The sequence below is a fragment of the Trichosurus vulpecula genome, chromosome 6, assembly GCF_011100635.1.
Source record: "Trichosurus vulpecula isolate mTriVul1 chromosome 6, mTriVul1.pri, whole genome shotgun sequence".
Classification (NCBI taxonomy): domain Eukaryota; kingdom Metazoa; phylum Chordata; class Mammalia; order Diprotodontia; family Phalangeridae; genus Trichosurus; species Trichosurus vulpecula.
Genome location: NC_050578.1, coordinates 5,987,729 through 6,009,365, shown reverse-complemented (window position 1 = coordinate 6,009,365; position 21,637 = coordinate 5,987,729). Strand labels below are relative to the sequence as shown.

Below are 21,637 nucleotides of genomic sequence, written 5' to 3'. Positions count from 1 at the left end.
ATCTGGTCCACTAAGCAACTTTTCTACTTTTAAGTCATTACCAAAGAGTTTTGATTGATCAAAACTCTTTGGTAATGACTTAATGTGATACTGACAGAACCCCTTCCTTCTCACTTTTCTTTTTTCTTTTTTTAAGATTCTTGACCCTTAGTTCCATTGGTTGCATTTTGTTAAAAGTGTTGCTGGCATCTCTTGATAGACTCATGTGACTTTTAATGTTTTTGTTATTGATATGGCCTGTTATGCCTATGGTTTTCATAACCAAACCTGCATTCCTAGTGTAAATTCACACTAGTTATAGTAAACAATCCTTCAAATATATTGCTATAGACCCTTCTGATTATGTTTTATCCATATTTTTTTCAGCGATATTCATTAAAAATAAATGTTTTAAGCTTCTTTCTCTGCTTTATCTCTTCCTTGTCTGGGTATCAGAATATTTGTCTCATGGAAGGGGGAAAAGGAAAGGAAGTAAACATTTATATAGCACTTATTATTTGGCAGACATTATGTTAAGAACTTTTTATACAAATATTGTCTCACAGAAGCTTAACAGGTTGTTTTCTTTCTCTTTTGGCAAAAATTTGTGTAATATTAGAGGTAATCATTCTCTGAATATGAGATAGAATTCACTTTTAAATTCATTTGGGATTGGGGTTTTTCCTTTGGATGTTCATTTATGATTTGTTCAATTTCTCCTTTTTTTTAGGTTAAGCTTTTTAAAATCTTTTCCCTGTTAGTCTGAGTATTTTTATTTTTCTTAATTATTTATGCATTTCCAGTAAGTTATCAGTTTTTTTTTTGGCATTTAATTGAGCAAAGTAGCTTTCTGACAATTTCTTCTTCTGTTATAAATATACGTTTTTCATTTTTTTATCTTGGTAATTTAATTTTCTTCTTTCTTTTCTTTTAAACAAATTAACTTAATGGTTTGCCTTTTTTGAAGCTCCCAATGTATTTGTTAACACAATGGTTTTGGTTTTTCAATTTTGTTCATCTCTGCTTTTCATAATTTTCATTTTTGTGTTTATTTGGAGTTTTTTAATTGGATGCTTTTCTTGGCCTTTTTTTAGTTCCATGCCCAATTCATTGATCTCTGCTTTCTCTCTTTTATTGATGAAACTATTTAGAGATGTAATTGTTCCATCGAGGATTAATTTGGCCACATCGCAAGAGTTTTCTTGCTTTATCTCATTGTCATCTTCTTTGATGAAATTATTTGTTTCTGTGAACTATTCTTTAACCCATTTATTCTTTAGGATTATATTATTTAGTCTCCATGTATGTCTTATTCCTTTCATAAAAGTCCCCATATCTACTGTAATTTTATTGTGTTGTGGTCACTAAAGAATGTGTTTAATGTGTTTTTGTCAGGATTTTTGTTTTGTTTTGTTTTGTTTTTTCACATTAATATGAGGTTAGTTTTTGTAGGGGTACTATGTAAAACTGGGTACCATGTGTTTTTCTTATGATTTGCATTCAGTAGTCACCAGAGGCTTGTCATATACAACTCTTCAAATTCTGTCTAGGTTCTTAATTTCTTTCTTGTTTATCTTTTTGTTAGATTTGTCTAGGTTTTAACAGGGCAAATTGAATTTCCCAATGATTATTGCTTTACTGTCTCCTTTTAGTTCAATTGGCTTTTCCCTAAAGTACTTAGGTGCTATGCCATTCAATGTATATATAGTTAATAGTAATAATTTTTCATTATCTATGGTGCCTTTCAAAATAATGTAGTTCTCTGGCTTATTTCATTTAACCTTGGGCATTTTTCTTGCTATTTTGCCTGAGATTATTATCACTACCCCTACTCTCTGAGATTGACCCAGGATATAATAGATTCTGCTCTAACAAATTATCATTTTAATTTTGTGCGAATCATTATGTTTCAAGTGTGTTTCCTGTAAGCAGCCTATAGTTTCTGTTTTCTAATTCATACTACTGCACTCCCTTGTTTTACACCAGAACCCACACCAATTAAACTCATGGTTACTATTGTTACGCATTTTTTCCTCCACTACACCCTAGTGTTTTCTCTCTAGGGTCCTTCTCATTCTTCCTCCATTAAAAAAAATAAAAAGGTGAGGAAGGGATGGGAATGGGATCAACCATAGTAATCTCTAATTATAGTTATCTGATCCTGCTCCTCTACTCTGTCTTCTTGAGGGCAGCTGGGTGGCAGCTAGGGGAGAATCAGGAAGACTTGATTTCAAATCTGGACAAGTTGCTTGACCATTCAGCCTCGGCTTCCTCATCTGTAGAAGGAGAATAGTACGCTTACCTCCCAAAGTTGTCATGAGGATCCAATGGTGTCATTCGCAAACATCACAAGCTTTGTGAACCTTAAAGCCCTGCATCAGTCTAGCTATTACTATTCAGTTTCTGTCTTATATAATCAACCTCCCATAGGTGAATTTTCTTTTAGTTGTCAGTTAGTCATCTAGTATTTATTAAGTGCTAGGCATTGTGCTAGGTGCCAGGGATACAGAGAAAGGCCAATGATATTCTGTGCCCTCAGAGAGCTCACAATCTAATGCCTAATGGGGAAAGAACTTGCAAACAACTAGGTACCAACATGATACAGAATGGGGAAGTTGGAGGCAGTCTCAGGGAGAAGCAGTAAGATTAAGGAGAATGGCAAAAGGCTTTCGGTAGAAGATGGGACTTTAGCTGAGGCTTGAAGCAAGCCAAGAACACCAGGAGGGGGAGATGAGGAGAGAGTGAATTCTAGTCAAGGGAAATGGCCGGTGAAAATGCTCAGAGTTGGGAGATGGAGGAAGAGAAGGGCCAGTGTCACTGGACTGCAGAATACTGGGATGTGACTGGTGGGAGGAGGAGGGAAGGTGTGAGAAGACTGAAAAAGAGGGGGGAGGGAGCAAGGCAGGAAGGGCTCAAACACCAAACAGAAGCTGGATGTTTGATCTGGGAGCCAATAGGGAGCCACTGGAATCCATTGACAATGGTCGGACATACTTTAGGGAGATTGATTTGATGGGGAAGTGAAGGAAAGGCTAGAGCTGGGAGAAAGAAAAGGAATAGGGGAATAAGAATTTATATAGCTCCTACTATGTGCCAGGTCCTACCCTAAGAATTTTTTTAAACAAATACTACATTATTTGATCTTCTTGACAGCCCTGCATAGTAGGTGCTGTTATTATGCATATTTTACCATTGAGGAATCTGAGGTGACAGGGGTGAAGTGACTTGGTCAGAGTCACACAGCTAGTGAATGTTTCAGGTCAGGATTTGAACTCAGATCTTCCTGACTCCAGGCTTGGTGCTCTGTGCTCTATGCCACCAGCTGCTGGGAGAGACTTGAGACAGGGAGACCAAGTGGGAATGGGGCCTGTACCTTCTGATTATTCTTTTCCTACGTCCACCCTCCCTCTTTCCCTTCTCTTTTCCCATCCCTACCTATTCCCAACTGACTGTAGTGTATTCCTATATCAGACATTGTGTATGTGCGTATATGTATGCTCACATGTGCATGTGTACACATGTATGCGTGTATGTGTGTGCGTGTATACATGTGTTTCAACTTCATTTTCCCATTCCATATGAGGGAAGTTCATGGGATTCCTTCTCTCCCCACCCCGGCTTCCATGTATGCATGCTCTTCTTAGATGTGCTCCAGTGATGAGAAATCTTAGGCTCCCAACTCTTCTTCCTCATTTTGTCTCTTTTCTTACTCTTCTAAAAGAAAGAGAACAGGAGGAAAAAAACCAGACCCAGAGCCTTTAGTTTTCCATCCTCCCTCCATGACCCTTGATGACAGTAGAATTCTGAAGAAACAGTGCTCTCTTTCCTTCTAATAGAATATAAACCTGTGATCATCATTTAATCCCTTCAAGTTGCTTAAATATATTTATCTATCTAGGTTTTTCTAGTTTCCTGTCATTGCATTTCAGAAATTCTACCTCATCTGGTTTTTTGTAACAGGAATGCTTGAAATTCATTTATTCTGTAAAGGTTCATTCCTTTCTCCCTTCCCCAACCCTGCATCAGTATTATTCTCAGCATTTTAGGTTGTTATACTTGATAAAAAGCCTTTTTTTTTGTTATATAATATTCCAAGCTTTCCTTTTCTGTGTAGTATCTGCTGCATATCTTTGTGTGTTCTGATGATGGTTCCTTGATGTTTTCTCTCTTTTTTCTTAGGTGTTTGTAGTATGTTTTCCCTGATCTGGAATATCTGAATTTGGGCTATGACATTTCTGGGTATATTCAATTTGGGGTTTCTTTCAGGAGGTGATCGAAGGATTCTTTTTCTTTTCACTTTGCCCTCTGGTAATGATAGTTCTGAGTAATTTCCCTTTATAGTTATAGGAAATATAATTTCTAGGGGTTTTCTATAGTCATGGCTTTCAGGGAGTCCAGTAATTCTTAAATTCTCTCTTCGTATCCAATTTTCCAGGTCAGTTGCTTTGGATAGTATGTACCTTATATGACCTTCTAATTTTTTATTCTTTTGGCTTTGTTCTAATATTTCTTGCTCATTGAATTATTGAGTTGTTTATTCTATTCTGCTTGGAAGTGTATAGCCACTGTTTGCCTAAGGATTTCCACCTTTGCTTCTAAACCATTCTTTCCAAATACTCTAATTTTATTATTTACCTCTTGTTTTAGATCTCTTTTCTGCCCACTCTTGGTGTCCTTGTGTCTTTTTTTCCAAGGCTGTATTCGTACTTATTGTGATCTTAATTTCTTCCTCTGGGATATTATCTTGGAATTCTTTTAATCCATGGTATTTATTTATTGTGTTGTGTTTGTTGTTTTACTCAACTCTTCAACCTCAGTTTCCAGATAGGGACTTTGTACCAGGGCAATGCCCTGCCCCTTCCTGCTTTCTTGGAAGGGGTGGCTAGGCCCTTTGTCTCCTACCTGGGGTGGGATGAAGCCACACTGGGGGTTGGTCCTCCCCACTTATTCTGGGTGCCTGGCCCTGCTGCAGATCTAGATGGGCCCCCCGCCCCTGCACCTGATGCCCCTCCCCTGGCTGGGGAATTGTGTGAGGCTAGTCTGTCCCCTTTCACAGCGCTGGCCTGAGATTGAACTCCCACTCTTTCCACCACACATCCTCTAGTTTCTTGGGACAGAGCTTTACTACTCAGGTGAATTGGCATTTTCACTGTCTGCTCAGAAACAATGGCCTAGTAGAACTAATGAGCTCAGAGAAAATGGAAAAGATGACAATCAAAATGAACACAGGCCAGCAAGGTAAGTGGGAACAAGATTCTGCAGGGCTGTGAGTGCAAGGCTGAGGCATTGGCATTTTAATCTTCATGGCATAATAGAGTGAGAGCTGGTTTGGGGGTCTGATAGATCCCAGATCTATCACTTACTAGCTGTGTGACCTTGGATACATTAGTTAGCCTCTCTGGGCCTGTTTCCTCATTTTTTAATTTTGTTTTTATTGTTTCGAGGGGGGAAGGCAGGGCAATTGGATTTAAATGACTTACCCAAAGTCACACAGCTAGTAAGCATGTTAAGTGTCTGAGGCTGAATTTGAACTCAGGTCCTCCTGACTCCAGGGCCGCTGCTCTACTCACTGCACCACCTAGCTGCCCTGCTGTTTCCTCATTTGTAAAAAGAAAAAGGTCAGGCTAGATGATTTCTAAGGTCCCTTCTATCTCTATATACATCTATGATCCTGTGGTCCATAGAAAGCCCCTGGAGCTTTAGGGTTTGGGGTTTTTTTGGTTTTGTTTTGAGCAAGGAAGTGCCAGGTCAAGGCATGTCTTAAGAAGGTGTTTTGGGCAGCAAACTGGCAAGGCAGCTATTCTGACAAACTAGGAGATGGTGGTGAGAGCCTGACCCAGAGCAGCTGGAGCATGAGTAAAGGAGGGCAGATATGAGAGATGCATCAGAAGCAGCAGCCACTGATTGTGGTCTGAGGTGGGATTTGGGGAGGGAGGGAAAAAAAGAGAGAGGGTGATTTCAGAATGATTTTCTCCAGTCAAGCTTGGGTGACTGGCGCATGGTGGTGCTATCAGCAGAAAGAAAGAAGTTAAGGGAAGGTTCCAAAGAAAGCGGATGAGGTCACGTTTCGATGTGTTGAATTTGAGGTCATTGCGCAATATATTTTGAGCTGAAATGGTCAGATGACAAAACTGAGGCCCAGAGGAATAAAAGCCATGCAGATCGTAAATAGCAACTCTGCCTCACTTCAATCCAGTTCACCCCCAAGTCAAGACATCGCCCCATGATGTCTTTGGTCCCCTCCGAAAACAAAGGACCAACAAGAAGAAGAAGAAACAGAGCTGGGATTCCCCCCACAATCTTCTAATTCAGATATAGTAGCATTCTTTTCAAGATATTGCCAGTGGTATCTGGGTTTCAGAGAACCTCCCATCCTTCCAGATGATGTTTGTGAAATCCTTTGTTATTGTCTAACCTCTAACCTCTCTCCTCAGGTTTCCAGGCCCTCCACCTGTCAACAATGCTGCCCCTCCCTACCCACCATCCTCTCATCTGCCACCAGCATCCTATCCCAGTCCGGGGTCCACATCTGCCACCAACCAACTGGGCCATCAACTCGGTGCCATGCAAATTCACAATTATGGTAATGGTGAACTCTTCCTTTTCAGTGCTCTTTCTTGTGCTTTGTTATCTTTCATGAGCAAGGGCAACAGTTCCTGGACCCTGGTCTATCATAGGATCCTAGAGCTAGATCTAGAAGGGGCCTTGGAGGCCACTGAATCCAACATCTTCATGTTACAGATGGGGAAATTGAGGCTCAGAGAAGTTAAATAACTTGCTCAGGTTCACACAGCCAAAAAGTGTCCAAGGCAGGATTTGAACCCAGCTCCTCCTTTCTCCAAATCCAGCACTCTATCCAGCATGCCGCACTGCCTCGTATGGGTTCCTAAAATAAGGAACATAAAGGTTTTTGGTATTATTTTCCACAGTGAATTTTAGCTCTGTTTGGTTATTAACTTCTTTGTAAAGTAGAGTAGAAGAGGGGGAAAAGCCATTTATTATATATAATGATACCATAGGAACATCTCATTCTCAAGACGAAAGGGACCTTAGCCTGACACAGTGACCTATAAATGGAGGAAATGAACCTCAGAAAAGTAAGACGTCTTGCTCATAGTTGGCCATCCCAGTTCCCACATTCCCATGCTCAGCAGCTCCCAGATCAACCTGGTTTGTTTCAGTCTTATGATGGCGGAGAGATGTCCCTCCCCTTCTTACCCCTCACACTACTGGGAAGTATTATTAGTCAAGGCTGAGGAGCTAATGGCAGAGGGTTGGAAGACCCAATTAACAGGCATGGCTTTTCACTGAGGTCTTCTAAAGACGATAAGGGAGGTATCATGGTTTAGGAGTATGAATACTGGACCTGGGTTCAAATTTGGTTTTGCTACTTCCATATGACCTTGGGCAAGATACCTCCTCCCTCTGGTTCTTATTTCCTCGTCTGTAAAGTGGTAGTATTAGACTAGATGACCTCTAAGGGTTTCTTCTATCTCTAGAGCTTATGATTAGCTCATCTTAGAACTGTATCCTAAATGACTGGGAATCTGATCCTTTCCAATCATTCAGGAGAGATTGGGTCCTGCACCAAACAACATCAGCTTTGTCAGGCCACCAGTTCTCCAAATATAATATATTGTCTGCTTTGTTCCTAAAATGAGTTAACTATTTAGAGTATTTTCATCTGAAAAGATCACCCCACTGCTGCCTTATCCACATCAATTGATCGAATTTCCAACATCGAAAATAACAGGGTTATTTTTCTGAGTAAAGAATTGACTCTCTCCCTGATCTTATCTCCTCCTTTTTTTATAAGAACAAAACTAAAAATTAGTCCCCAATGAATCTAAGATTGTGAATTCCAAATTTTACTCCTTCCCTCCTCTTCCCCCATATTAGGAAGGCAGAATTTATGATTTCAAAGAGAATCTCATATGTGCCTAAAAGGTCCGGAACCGCAGGATATAAGGAATTCTCTAGACAGAAGGCAGGAGAACTCCACAATAACAAGCCCACAAACCAGCATCCCCATTTTGATATTTTCATCAAAAGCTTCCAGGCCCAGTAAGTCCGCCTTACAAGAGTAACCAGGAGGCCACAGAGAAGCGAGATGGTATAAGGCAAAATCGTATACATGCTTCCCCTCTACGGTAAGAAGATTACCCACTAGCCTCTAGTCAGCTCTGCTACCGGCAGCTCAGCTTCGGCTGTAGGCGTCTCTGGCTCCAACCGGAAAAGGAAAGGAGGATCTTCAAGCTGTCCTCTCCCCTCTTATAGAGTTTTTGACATCATCAAGCGCCACCTGAACGACCAGGGCAGATTGGTTCTTGACTTGGCCCTTCCCCCTAGCGTAGACCACGTTAACACACTTCCCCTCAGCCAGCCCCACGACTCATCACACAGGAAGCTCTGGTCCTGCCCCGGAACAGCAAGCCCCAGCATCCAGGGAAGCTCAACGAGGCAAGCTGAGTCATTCAAAGAAAACAAAGTCCATTCTGGCTACACTCCACCCCTCACAATGTTCTAGGATGCACAATCCAATCATAATTCAAATTAAATTATATATCCTAGAACATTGTGATCCAATTATGCAGGAAACTAAAACATATCATTCACAATAAAGCAAAACATATCATTCAGTGACATTCCCAAATATTGGTTTACGATTCAAATGTGATCCACCCCTAGATCCCAGCCAGATAATCTCTTCAATCAATCATCCCAAAATAATTATTAATAATTCAAATGTCCACCCCTAGATCTTCGTATCCATTACATAGGATCAATAATATCATAACAATAAAACAATATAGCAAGGATAACACAAAATAAGTACACAGAACACTATCATCATTCCCCCCCTCAAACAATCGGGGCTCAAAATCTTGGGGTAATGGGTGAAGGTCTCATTTTCCATAGCTTCTTCTTGCTGAAATTGGATGTAGAGGTGTCCCTGCCCCAAAGAGTCCCATTCCAGAGTTCAGTTCTTTAGCGAGCTGGCAGGACTTCCAAGAATACTGCAGTCACCGGAAACTGCAGGGTGCTTAAACCTGCAGGAGACAGAACTAGTGACAAGGTTAACTAAAACAGAGAACAAAAAGAGTAGGCAAGTATGGGCTATTATCCTTCAAATAAAATCATCTCCAGTTTAGTTGAAATTTCAGTTATGCAGAGATCTAATATCAGAGCCAAACTCAGATGGGAAATGTTTCTTTTTAAACGGAACACAATGAGGAAACTAAGCCAAGAAGATCCCACCCTAGATGGAGACCAGGATTGTCCTCCCAGCCTTTCCCCAGATGTACAAGGGAAACCAGGAGGATCCCATCCTAGATAGACTAGGATTGTCCTCCCAGCCTTTCCCCAGATGTACAAGGGAAACCAGGAGGATCCCATCCTAGATAGACTAGGATTGTCCTCCCAGACTTTCCCCAGATGTACAAGCTTTCATCCGTTAATCACACAAAGTCACCTTCCCTCTGAGTGGCTTGTGTCAATTACCAGCATCAGCCATACCTGTGGGGTCCGTGAATCTAATATTATAGCCCTATTCATGGTAAAATATATGGTTCAGGGGCACGATTTGGTAATTATCTTCCCCCGAATAGACAACTGTTACAGTGTTGTTCTTTCCATGGGCTATGACTTCTGCAGCCTTTGGAATATCATCTGGCTTCCGTTTTACCCATACCTTAGCTCCCAACTTTATTCTATCAATGGAGCAAGCCCCTTTTGCCCCTCTAGTAGTTATTTTGGGAGGAGGGTCAGTTTTCACAAAGGGTATTTTTTCACAGGGGATAATAATCACTTGAACTATCCTATCATTCCTACCAAATTGTACAGGTTTTTCACCCAAATTCTGGAGTGTCACAACAATTTCTTTCTGATAATTCGAATCTATCACTCCAGCCAATACATGTACTCCTTGAGCTGCTAATCCTGGTTTAGGTAATATCTGTCCAAAATGATTCTTGGGGATTCTCATACATACTCCAGTAGGGGTTTTTCTTATCTCTTTCCTATTCAACCTAAAATTCTCTATACAATGTAAATCATATCCTGCCGAACCAGGTGTTCCTGCACATGGTAGGGGGACATCTTCCCTCACAGTCCAAAATTCAATATTTTGGATCTCACGTGTTTGCTGTTCTCTAATCTGCAAATTTGGGGTCATCATTCTGGCTAGAGGTGTACTCCCCCCTAAGGGCCTATTATTCAAATTACGTAAGGCAATAGACAAATTATCCTTCCAATGTCGATATGAATTATTAGAGCTTAATTTTCTCAGCTGTTCTTTCAACAATCCATTCATTCTTTCAATCAGCCCAGATGCTTGCGGGTAGTATGGAATATGATATATCCATTCTATATTGTTCAACACACAATATCTTTTCACTTCTTTGCCCTTGAAATGTGACCCATTGTCACTTTGAATCTGCATTGGGGTTCCATAGTATAAACTTACAATATCTAGGGTTTTACAGGTGTTTTTCTGAGTTGCGTCCTTATAAGGACAAGCCACTAGTACACCTGAATAGGTGTCAACACACGTACATACATATTTACATCCTTTATCCTGGGGTAGTGGGCCAATATAATCTATCTGCCAAATTTGGGCTGGAACTTTTCCCCTTGCTATTTCTCCAGTTACTATCCTAGGAAGAGTTCGTTCTTTTTCTAATTGATATATACAACACTCCTCTGTTATTTGTTTTAACAACGCATGAGAGATACTGATACCCCGATCCTGTGCCCATCGGTGGGTGGCCTGGACCCCTAAATGGCCGGCGGTCTGGTGGACCCATCTTGCTAAGGCTGAGTCATCAGTTGGAGTTGGAGTAGGGACAATACATTCAGTGGCAATCTTTGCTAGTCAATCCGCGTGTGCATTGTACTCACGCTCTGGTGTGGTCAGGGTCGCGTGAGCATCAACATGAAAAACTGACAAATCCGTAACTAAAGACATGTCCCATATATTTTGCCATAACTCTTTACTCCAAACTTGTTTGCCATGAATCTCCCAATTCTGATTCCTCCATATAGGCATCCAAGTAGCTAATCCATTAGCTACCGCCCATGAATCAGTAAATATATGACACTGTCCTCCCTTCTCCATTCTGATGGCCTGATGTACTGCCATCAGTTCAGCATATTGGCTACTTCCCCCTATCCCAGAACCTTCCAGAGTTCGCCTAGTACAGGGGTTATAGGCTACTGCTTTCCAATGTCTCTTCTGTCCTAAATATTTTGCTGTCCTGTCAGTAAACCAAGCGTGTTTCTTCTGTTCTACACTTAGTCCATCATACCCATTATTCCATTTCACTAAGGATGGCACCATCTGTTGCTTAGATTCAATGGGTTTTTCATTTCTCTCAGTGCCAATGTTCGCCACCGATTCATGTAAAGCAGAAACTCCACTTTTGCCTGCTCTGGACCTATTCTGAATATACCACTTCCATTTGATTATGCTCGCCTCTTGTGCATGTCCAATTCTGTGAGAAGCTGGGGTACTCATTACCCAAGTCATAATTGGAATTCCAGGCCTTAATATCACTTCATGGCCCAGGGTTATTTGCTCAGTTTCTACTAAAGCCCAATATGCAGCTAACAGCTGCTTCTCAAAAGGTGTATACTGCACTCCAGATGAGGGCAGTTTCCTTGACCAAAAGCCTAAAGGTACACTTCGGCTCTGTTGTTTTTGCCACAGACTCCAATTTGCATAGTCATCTTGTACAGTCACTTGTAACTCCACTGGCCCATTTTGCATAGGCCATAAGTCCAGAGCTAATTGTATAGCAGCCTTTGCTTCCTCAAAAGCTCTACTTTGTTCAAGGCCCCAATCGAATTCATATTTCTTTCTGGTGACTTTATACAAGGGTTTTAAAATCTGTCCCAAATGTGGGATGTGGTGTCTCCAATAACCAAATAGCCCTATGAACTTTTGGACCTCTTTCTTATTAGTAGGGGTGGGAAAATCCTGAATTTTTTGTCGAGCTTGTGGGAGAATTTCTCGCAGTCCTCTATTCCACTGTATCCCCAAGAATTTTACAGTTTGAGCTGGCCCCTGAACCTTTGCGGGGTTGATTTCCCATCCTTTGCTTTTCATATGGTCAGTTAATAATGCTAAACTCTCCTCCACTTCTTTTATATTCTTTCCCTGTATCATGATGTCATCTATGTAATGTGTAAGCTGTACACCAGGTAGCTTTAATTCATCCAAATGCTCAGCTACAATCCTGTGGCAAATAGTTGGGCTATGAATATATCCTTGTGGCAGGCGTGTAAATGTATACTGTCGGCCTTGCCAAGTAAAAGCAAACTGGTTCCATTGCTTGGGGCCTACTGGGATCATAAAGAAGGCATTGGCCAAATCAATAACTGCATACCAAGTCCCTTCATGTTTTTGTATTCTCTGTATTAAAGTAACCGTGTCTGGAACAGCAGCATACAAGGGAAGAGTCACTTTGTTCAGCTGTCTATAATCTACTGTCATCCTCCATGTCCCATCTGACTTTCAGACTGGCCAGACAGGGTTGTTCCATTGAGTAGTTGTAGAGACTAACACTCCTGCCTCAACACATTCTCTTATAGTGTTGGCAATTTCATCTTGCCCACCTGGCACACGATATTGCCTCAAAGTAATTACTTCAGAAGGTTCGGGCAAAGTGATTGGATCCATCTTGATTTTCCCCACTAAGACTGCATTAATGCCTATTTTCCTCACAGAAAATTGGTATTTCCCTTCAGGTAAATTTAAGGTTATACCCTTCAAAATGTCTATTCCAATGATGTATTCAGAAATAGGCACAATAACCACACTATATTCTTTCTTGGGCAACTGTCCAATTTTCATCATCAATTTAACTTGTCTGGCTGATATTTCAGTCCCTCCTAGTCCTGTAATGGTAATAGGAGTTCCATGGCTGAATTTGTCTGGATTCCCATAGATAAGGGTGGCCTCAGCCCCAGTGTCTATTAATGCCCTAGTTACTGTACTTGACCCATTTTTCCAATATATGGTCAAGTTAATGTGAGGTCTGCAATCCAGCTTACGTATTTCCTTAATTTGGGCTGGGGCCTGGCCTGTTTCCTAGTATTCCCTAGCATGTGATTCACTTGGGTATGAAGGTTCACCATCTGTAGCATTTGCAGGAGCAGTTCTTATTTCCCTATCTCTCCTGTTATTGAGTCCTTTATCTCGGTACATCCTGTACAATTCATTGGTTGGAATGCCATCTATCATTTCAAAACCTACCCCTGCTCTCAATAGAGCAGTGAACATTTCTTTTCTTGTCACTCCATTTTGGCGCCAAGTTTGCTGGCTATTCACCCTTCTCTCTCGAGATCTATCCCTTCCCCAGTCTCCTAAGTCATGTAACTGTAAAATCTTATTTATCACCTCTGTAAGATGGGTCCCTACTTCCCCAAGTAACAGATTCAAAATTAGTTGTTTATAAGCAGGGGAAGCTGTCCTAATTATTAAATTCCTATGAGGGATTCCTATGGGATCATTGTAATATTTGCCTGCAGTTCCTGTCATAATAGCAGTCTTCATTACCTCCTCCTTTAGTCTCATGATACAATCTTTAAGTGAATACCAGGGTCTGTGCTCAGTGGGCCACATAGAATCATTAGTATATGTCTTATTGCATCCCGCAGCAGCTAATGCCAACAGAGTAGTCCTGCTAGCATCATCTCCTTGCTGATGATGTTCCCTAAAAGCTTGCTGAACTAGAGGATCGTGGCTGATACCTATGAATCTCATACAGTCCCTCTTATCTACTAATATTCCACCGGCCCCTTGATCACTGAGCCTTACCATCCAAGATATTAATGGTTCTCCTACTCTTTGGCTGAATCTACTCAAAATATCTGTGACCTCTTATGGTGAGAAATCTTCCTGAGATTCCCTCGTAACTAAATTGCCACCTCTGGTTTCTGTCCTCCTCCTCTCTACGGGACGAACACTTGTCTGAGTATTTAACCATCTCCCATTCTCTGTGCGAGGGATGTCCTGAACCCTAGTAGCGTTTTCTGTCTCAGCCCCTAACACTGTCTCATTTTCCCCCCACTCGCTTCCCCTGCCACCATGGCAAGGACAAAGCGGCAGTCAGGCTTGGTCTGGGCTGAGTTGGGATGCACTCTTGGCTTATTTGGCCTCCTGTTGCTCCTAGCCACATTAATAGAAAAGTTCTCATCTGAGTCAGTGGGTTCTTGAGCAGCAATTTGTTCTCCTGCTATCTGAGATTCCCGTTCTTGCTGTGGGGTAGGAGTGCCCCCATCTCTTTCACTTAATCTCAATCTTTCATATACTAGCTGGTAGGCTGATAACACTATCCAGCTTTGCCTAGATAGTGATGCCCCTGACTGAATCCCAACCTCTTGTAAACACCTTTCCAAATCCTTAGGATCTCCTCTCTGTAGCCTTGGTTCCCAGTTTTCACAGGGTCCGGGTTTTTTAGCCAATTCCTTTGCTAAGGAGGAATAAAATGGATCCTCCCACCCTGGGATATTCATCTCTTCCTCTGAAGTTCTTCTGCTTCTGAACAGAGATCTTATATCTAGCGATCCCATCCACCTCGTCGCCAAATATATTAGGAAGGCAGAATTTATGATTTCAAAGAGAATCTCATATGTGCCTAAAAGGTCCGGAACCGCAGGATATAAGGAATTCTCTAGGCAGAAGGCAGGAGAACTAAAGCATGTATTTACACTCCACAATAACAAGCCCACAAACCAGCGTCCCCATTTTGATATTTTCATCAAAAGCTTCCAGGCCCAGTAAGTCTGCCTTACAAGAGTAACCAGGAGGCCACAGAGAAGCGCGATGGTATAAGGCAAAATCGTATACATGCTTCCCCTCTACGGTAAGAAGATTACCCACTAGCCTCTAGTCAGCTCTGCTACCGGCAGCTCAGCTTCGGCTGTAGGCGTCTCTGGCTCCAACCGGAAAAGGAAAGGAGGATCTTCAAGCTGTCCTCTCCCCTCTTATAGAGTTTTTGACATCATCAAGCACCGCCTGAACGACCAGGGCAGATTGGTTCTTGACTTGGCCCTTCCCCCTAGCGTAGACCACGTTAACACACTTCCCCTCAGCCAGCCCCACGACTCATCACACAGGAAGCTCTGGTCCTGCCCCGGAAGAGCAAGCCCCAGCGTCCAGGGAAGCTCAACGAGGCAAGCTGAGTCATTCAAAGAAAACAAAGTCCATTCTGGCTACACCCCCTTTCTAAAATAGCAAGCAATTTGATATAGGTTATATGTGTGCAATCATGTAAAACATATTTCCATATTAGTCATGTTGTGAAAGAAGAAACAGACCAAAAGGAAAACACACACACACATACACACATAAAGAAAGTGAAAATGGTGTTCTTCACTCTGCGTTCAGTCTCCATAGTTCTTTCTCTGCATGTGGTTAGCATTTTCCATTATGAGTCTTTTAGAATTGTCTTGGATCACTGTATTGCTGAGAAGAGCTTAGTCTATCAAAGTTGGTCATAGAACAATGTCGCTGTGACTGTGTACAATGTTCTGGTTCTGCTGACTTCACTCAGCATCATTTCATCTACAACATCTTTCAATTCCATCCCCTTTGCTCTGCTCAGAGAGTTATCACCCTGGTTTAGACCTCCACCACCTCCAACCTGGACTATTCTGATAGCCTCCTGATGGTCTTTTTATTGGCTTCCAGGCTCTCCCTTCTCCAATCCAGAGCAAATCAATATTCCTAAAGCACAGATCTGATCATGGCATACTCCTTCTGAAAAGTCTTCAATGCCTCCCTCTGCCCTACAGCAGAAGATACAGATTTCTCACCTTAGAATTTCAGTGCCATCCCAATCTGGCTCCAGCCTACCTTTCCAGATTTTTTCACCTTAGGCCTTCCTCACCTATTCTGGGTTTCAGAGAAACCGAGCTACTAGTTGCGGTCCTTTGCACGAGCTGTATGTATATATTTGATTACTTAAATGCATTCCCTCACTTCCAATAATAATAATAACTGGCATTTATATAATTCTGAAACAAGCAACAACCCTAGGAGGAAGGCACTGTTATTATCTATTATCCCTATTTTGTTTGGAAACCAAAGCAGACAGTGGTTAAATGACTTGCCCAGAGTCACATAACTACTAAGTATCTGGGGCAAGATTTGAACTTGGGTCTTCCTGACTCCAGATCACTGTTTTATCCTCTGCTTATACATCTTCCTAAGTATATTCAAGGCACATCCCAGGTGCCATCCATGGAAGCCTTTCCTTATCTCCTTGGTTATTAGGGTTCTCTCTCCAAATTATACTGTATTTACTAAGTCTGTGTACATGTTCTATCTTCCCCAAAATCCTTGAAGGCAGTGACTGTTCATCATTTTGCCTTTTGGTCTCCAGCACCTAGGACAGCTCCTAGCACATAATAGGTACTTTAAAAATACTCACTGAATTGAACTGAATTGAGTGGTACCTCTTGCTTTTTTGGTGTCTTCTAGTTTGGTTTGTGAAAACCAAATGATTTTTCACAACTTTTGAAATATATTTGCTCATGAGATAATTTTAGATTGTGTTGAATTTTTTTTAGTCTCTGACTCATGAAATTCAGTGACAGATATGCCAAAGTCTCCCTGCTGTTATTGAAAGGGGATGAGATTGTCGGTAGGAAGTCATTCAACCAGTAAACCCTTGGAATATTCTAATCTAGAAGAAACACAAAATGACTTTGCTTCCTGGTTGGCCTTGATAGAGACTTCACAGTCTTGAGTGGCTCAGAATACGTGTGTCCTTATTCCCACCCGATGCCCCAGCAAGCTGCTTTACATCTGGAGGGTTAGTCCACAGGAAAGGGGAGGGATTGGAGGTGAGAGCAGAAGCTATTCAGAAATGAACAGAGATCATAGGTTAAGAGTTAGACGGGCATGTCAGAAACAGAGGGGTTGTTTGGATTGTACTCGTTAGAAGGCTACAAGGGGAGGCTGAATTAGTTGATTAATACCTGACAGCTGAATGTAACTGGATTTTTGATTATGGTACAAAATAAATCATTTCATAGATTTAGATCTGGAAGGGATCTCAGGGCTGTCTACTTTAATTTACAAAAGGGGAAACTGAGTCCCAGGAAGGTTAAATAATGTGGTTAAAGTCATGCTGCATGGCCAGGTCATGAACCTGCCTCCTCTGGCTCCACACTCAATCCTTTTCTCACTCTGCCTTTCCATTCCTGCAGGTGGTTTTCTTCTGTTAGGATTTCCAGGTAGTGTAGTGAAAAGAACCCTGAATTTGGGGTGAGAGGAGCTGATCCCTGGCTCTGCCCTATACAGCCTATGGGACTTTGTTTCTCAGCCTCAGGGTCTTCATCTGTTAAACCCAGGGGTTGGACAACAGACTCATCGTTGTTCAGCATCTGGCACAATGGGTCATTTGGAGCTTGAAGGTTCCAATAATCAGTCCCTTTAATAAATAAATATGTGGATGTAGATGTAGAGGTACATACATACACAGACACTGAGTACCCAGAGGAGTGCCCAATGCAGTTTAAGAGTAGTACGTGAAAGGAAAAGCAAGGAGGCTCCCGGGGTCTGGAGATCTCCCCGATGAAGTTCTAAGAACTGCTTTTATGCTCTTTTAAGCCAAAGGTCCCATGGTCAAGGGAGACTCACCCAGGTCTGCACCCCTGCTTCCTTGCTCACTTCAGTCCTGGCTCCAAGCTATGTGGGGGCTAACTCACTCCTCCCAAGCCCCCCCAGGATCCTGATCAAAGCAGACTAGCTGGCCATGCTTGCCTCCAAGGGGCCTCCAGTATCAATGTTCTATGATCACATGAATGGTCCTTTTCGGGTTTTAGAGGATACACAGCTCGGTCATGCCGAGTCCACCTGGGCTGCTGTAGAAGACACGATTTCTGCTTCCAGCTTCCTCCTGAGATTGCAGGAATCTAGAGTTCTTGCTCTGGAGATGTCGTGAGGGAGGAACACTTTGTGTAATACAGGCCTTCAGCTCATCCTGAGCACATGAGGCTCACAAGGACTCGGGCCTTTCTGCTGCATGACTAGAGAAGGCAGGCCTTTCATAAAAGCTTCAGACTGCTGTAGGCTCCTCCCCAGTCCCCCTTCACATTATTTCTGATGCCTTTGCACAGGTCCTGGCATGGCTTCGGGTTCCCTGGGCATCCCAGCTGCACCCTCAGCAGCATCTTTCCAAGGGCCTCCACAGCCAGCCCAGCCGGCCATTCTACAGCCGGGCCCCCGGATGCTCCCGCCCCCACCGAGCACGCACAATGGCCTTGGCCCCGCACCCTCATTGCCACCAGCAGGGAGGCAGGATGGACTCCCAGGATCCGGCCCTCCCACTGCCAATTTTCCATCTCTGCCTCTTCCAGGACAACCTCCAGGCCCTGGATATCCTCCTCAACAAGGTAAGAATGGCATTGTTTCTTTTGAGGGAAATACTGAAGAAAAGCGAAGTGCTCTCTTATGTGCAGTCATGGCCCAGCCACTGAAGCAGTGTAATCCATGAGCAAAAAGTCTGGCATTATATTCTATGTTCCACACCCAGGGACCATCCTGCCAAGTTCTGGAGGGATCAGAGGTTCAGGACAGGGGGAGAACAGAGGCATCTTCTCATATATCCTTTGGGACCAAGTTTATTCTATGACACCATTAACTCTTCAAAATGAATCATTTACCAAAAAATAAAGGAAAAGCGGTAATAATTAGAATATTTACACATTAGAAAGCGAAAGCAGGAATAATCATAACCTTTACTTTATGAGACAGTGTAGCCTAGTGGGCTACCATGAAGGCTGACCATGAAGCCAGGTAGACCTGGGTTCAAGACTTACCTCAGCTACATCTTGGCTGTGCGACTCTGGCCTAATCATTTAACCTCACAGTCCTCTAGGCAACTCTCCAAGACCCTCAGTTTCCGAGAAGATACCTACCTGCAGCAATTTTCCCCACCTGAAAGTTCTCTCTGGCAATGATTCCCAGGTCCAGTTCTTGTTCCTCATTTCTCTTCAGTGTGACCATAACAGCCATTTTATAACCTTCCCATAGTCTACAAACAGTTGTTTGATTTACCCTTTCTCAGTTAAAGCCCTTAATACTCTGAAAACAGTGGCATGCAAATGAGATGATGGACCACAATGCCCTGCTGCCAACATTTCCTCCATCAATGCTCTTGCTTCCCCTGGGACATTTCCCTGAGGGGCAGTCCTCACAACCACCACACAGTCTGTGTCTCTCTTCAGCATTTTGTCTGACAGTCTTTGTTTCTTCTCAAGCTGATTTTATCGGTTTTCCTTACACGCAGCCTCTATTTCTGTCCCTCTCAGCAGCCAGAATGCCCATATATGAAAGGGGCAGCTGATTACATGGAGAAGAAAGCTTTGTGTTGGCTACATTTGATGCCTCCAGAACTTTGAAGCTGAGGTTTCTTTCACAGCAAAAATAGGCTAGACGACCTTATATCCTACCATTTCTCCTCGGTCTTTGGAGCTGGGCTATTGCTCTGGACTGGTTGCCACAGTTGTGAAAAGGATTAAGTTAAATGTGTAGATAGCTACACATGTTCTCTGCATATACTGCTGAAAGAAAGACATGATAACTGCGTCTCCTGCCTGTCCCCAGGCATTCGACAAGGTCATGCAAAGGAACCCTTTCATGAGAATTTTGCAAGGCCAATTTGTGGTAACCATCGCTGTCATTACAGGACCATAGATAGAGAGCTGGAAGGAATAGGGAATCAGAGCCCTAGCTTCAAAGGGCCTTAGAGGTCATTTAATCCAACCCCCTCATTTTACAGATCAGCCCACTGAGGAATGGGATAGTAAAGTTTCTTGCCCATAATCACACAGCTGGTAAGTGTCAGAGCTGGGATTTGAACCCATGTCCATTGACTCCAGAACCAGTGCTCTTTCCATTATAATTGCTAGAATTCTTGTAGGACTTTAAGATTTGCAATGAGCTTTACAAACACTATCTCCTTTGATCCTTAGGACAATCCTGGGAGGTAGCTTCTATTATTAGCCCCATTTACAAATGAGGAAACTGAGGCAGGCAGCAGTTAAGTAATTTGGCCAGTGTCACACAGCTAGTAAGTGTCTGAGTCAGAATTTGAACTCAGGTCTTCCTGACTCTGGATCTGCAGCCCTATCCACTGCGCCACTTAGCTACCCCTCTGGAAAAGGGGCTGCTGACTCATTTGACAAAGAAGCAGGAATGTCACATTTATCTTTGACTTTCTTCTGCAAGGTAAACCTTGACACAATTTTCAGCTTCTTGTAAAAATGTAATTTCTTTTCTCCTCTTCTGGAAACAAATGTAAATATTAAAGTTGATCTTTTTTTTGGTGATCACTTTTTAACAGTTGAAAATTGACATTTGTGTCTTAAAATGTTTTAGCCAAGCCCTCCCTCTAGTTGTCTCTAGGAAAATGCCCCTTTACTAAAGCCCCGGTTCCACGGGGGCCTCTCCCCCTATTCTCTTAGCTGGACGCTCCCAGAGATGTGTCTGTCTTTCTGACTTGGAGCTTCATCGGAACAGTATCCAATAAGCTTGGCCCACATTCCATTATTTTCACTTACGAATTCATTTTATTGAACATTTATTTTGATTTGGCATTGTCTGTTTTACAGACATGGCTTAGTATGTTGGAATGAACGTTGACTTTAGAGCCAGATGACCTGAATTTGAATCCTGCTCCATCACTTACTGCTGGTGTGACCTCAGGCACTTCATTTAACTTCCCTGGGCCTCAGTTTTCTATCTGGGAAGTGAGGGGGTTGGACTAGGTGGCCCCTGAGGGTCCGTGCAGCTCTGCCACTTGGCTCCCATAATCCTAAAATAACTAGATGTTCTTACCAAGAAAGACAGTTGATGTCAAATCAGCAAGAAATTTCCTTTATTCTGAAGCAGGACACCACGTGGTCGCCGGTGGCCCTGGGATGGTTATCTTCCAAGGACAGATGTTGGTGTTTCTGAGAGGACAAAAACTGTCATAACTTCCTTAAGGCATCCACACCTTATCTCTATGATTAAATGCTGTTGTTGTTCAGTCATGTCCAACTCTCCATGACCCTATATTTGGAGCTCTCTTGGCAAAGATACTGGAATGAGTTGCCATTTCCTTCTCAGGATTTGAATTTTGGTGCAATACAAAAGGCTGCAGACCTGGAATCAGGAAGACTTGAGTTCAAAATTCTCATTTTACAGATGAAGAAACTGAGGCAAATAGGGTTAAGTGACTTGCCCAGGGTCACACAACTAGGAAGTCTCTGAGGCTGGATATTAACTTCCTGACTGCAGGCCCAGCACTCTATCCACTGTGCCACCTCACTGCCCCATTAAAGGAAGGCTCTTAAGCATGCGTAGTACCAGGCCATATGCGTATATTAGAATTAGTGGGGAGAAGGTGCACACTTGGTGGTTAGAGGTTATTTTTCATTTTCTTTGTTCCTGGATTCCTTTGTTGGCAACAAGGTGTGGTGGGTAGAGAGCTGACCTTGGGGGCTGTGATTATAATTCCCTGCCAGGGAGACCTGGCAGGCTCAAGTATCATCTTGGACATTACTGATTGTATGACCCTGAGCAAGGCACCTAACCTCTTACTGCTCTGAGTCTCCAAACTATTAGAGAGTTTGGTGGAGGCAATTTCCTCCCCTGGGAGTT

At 42.6% G+C, this 21,637-nt stretch overlaps 1 protein-coding gene across 2 annotated transcripts in view; it reads left to right on the top strand.

The window, feature by feature from the left end:
- SEC24D (SEC24 homolog D, COPII coat complex component) overlaps positions 1-21,637 on the top strand; it is a 116,559-nt gene that overhangs the window by 15,229 nt on the left and 79,693 nt on the right. For both annotated transcript variants that reach the window (XM_036762721.1, XM_036762722.1), the window contains exons 4-5: positions 6,414-6,562; positions 18,109-18,384. In XM_036762721.1, the coding sequence (XP_036618616.1) occupies positions 6,414-6,562; positions 18,109-18,384 (425 nt within the window). The remainder of the gene's footprint in view (positions 1-6,413; positions 6,563-18,108; positions 18,385-21,637) is intronic.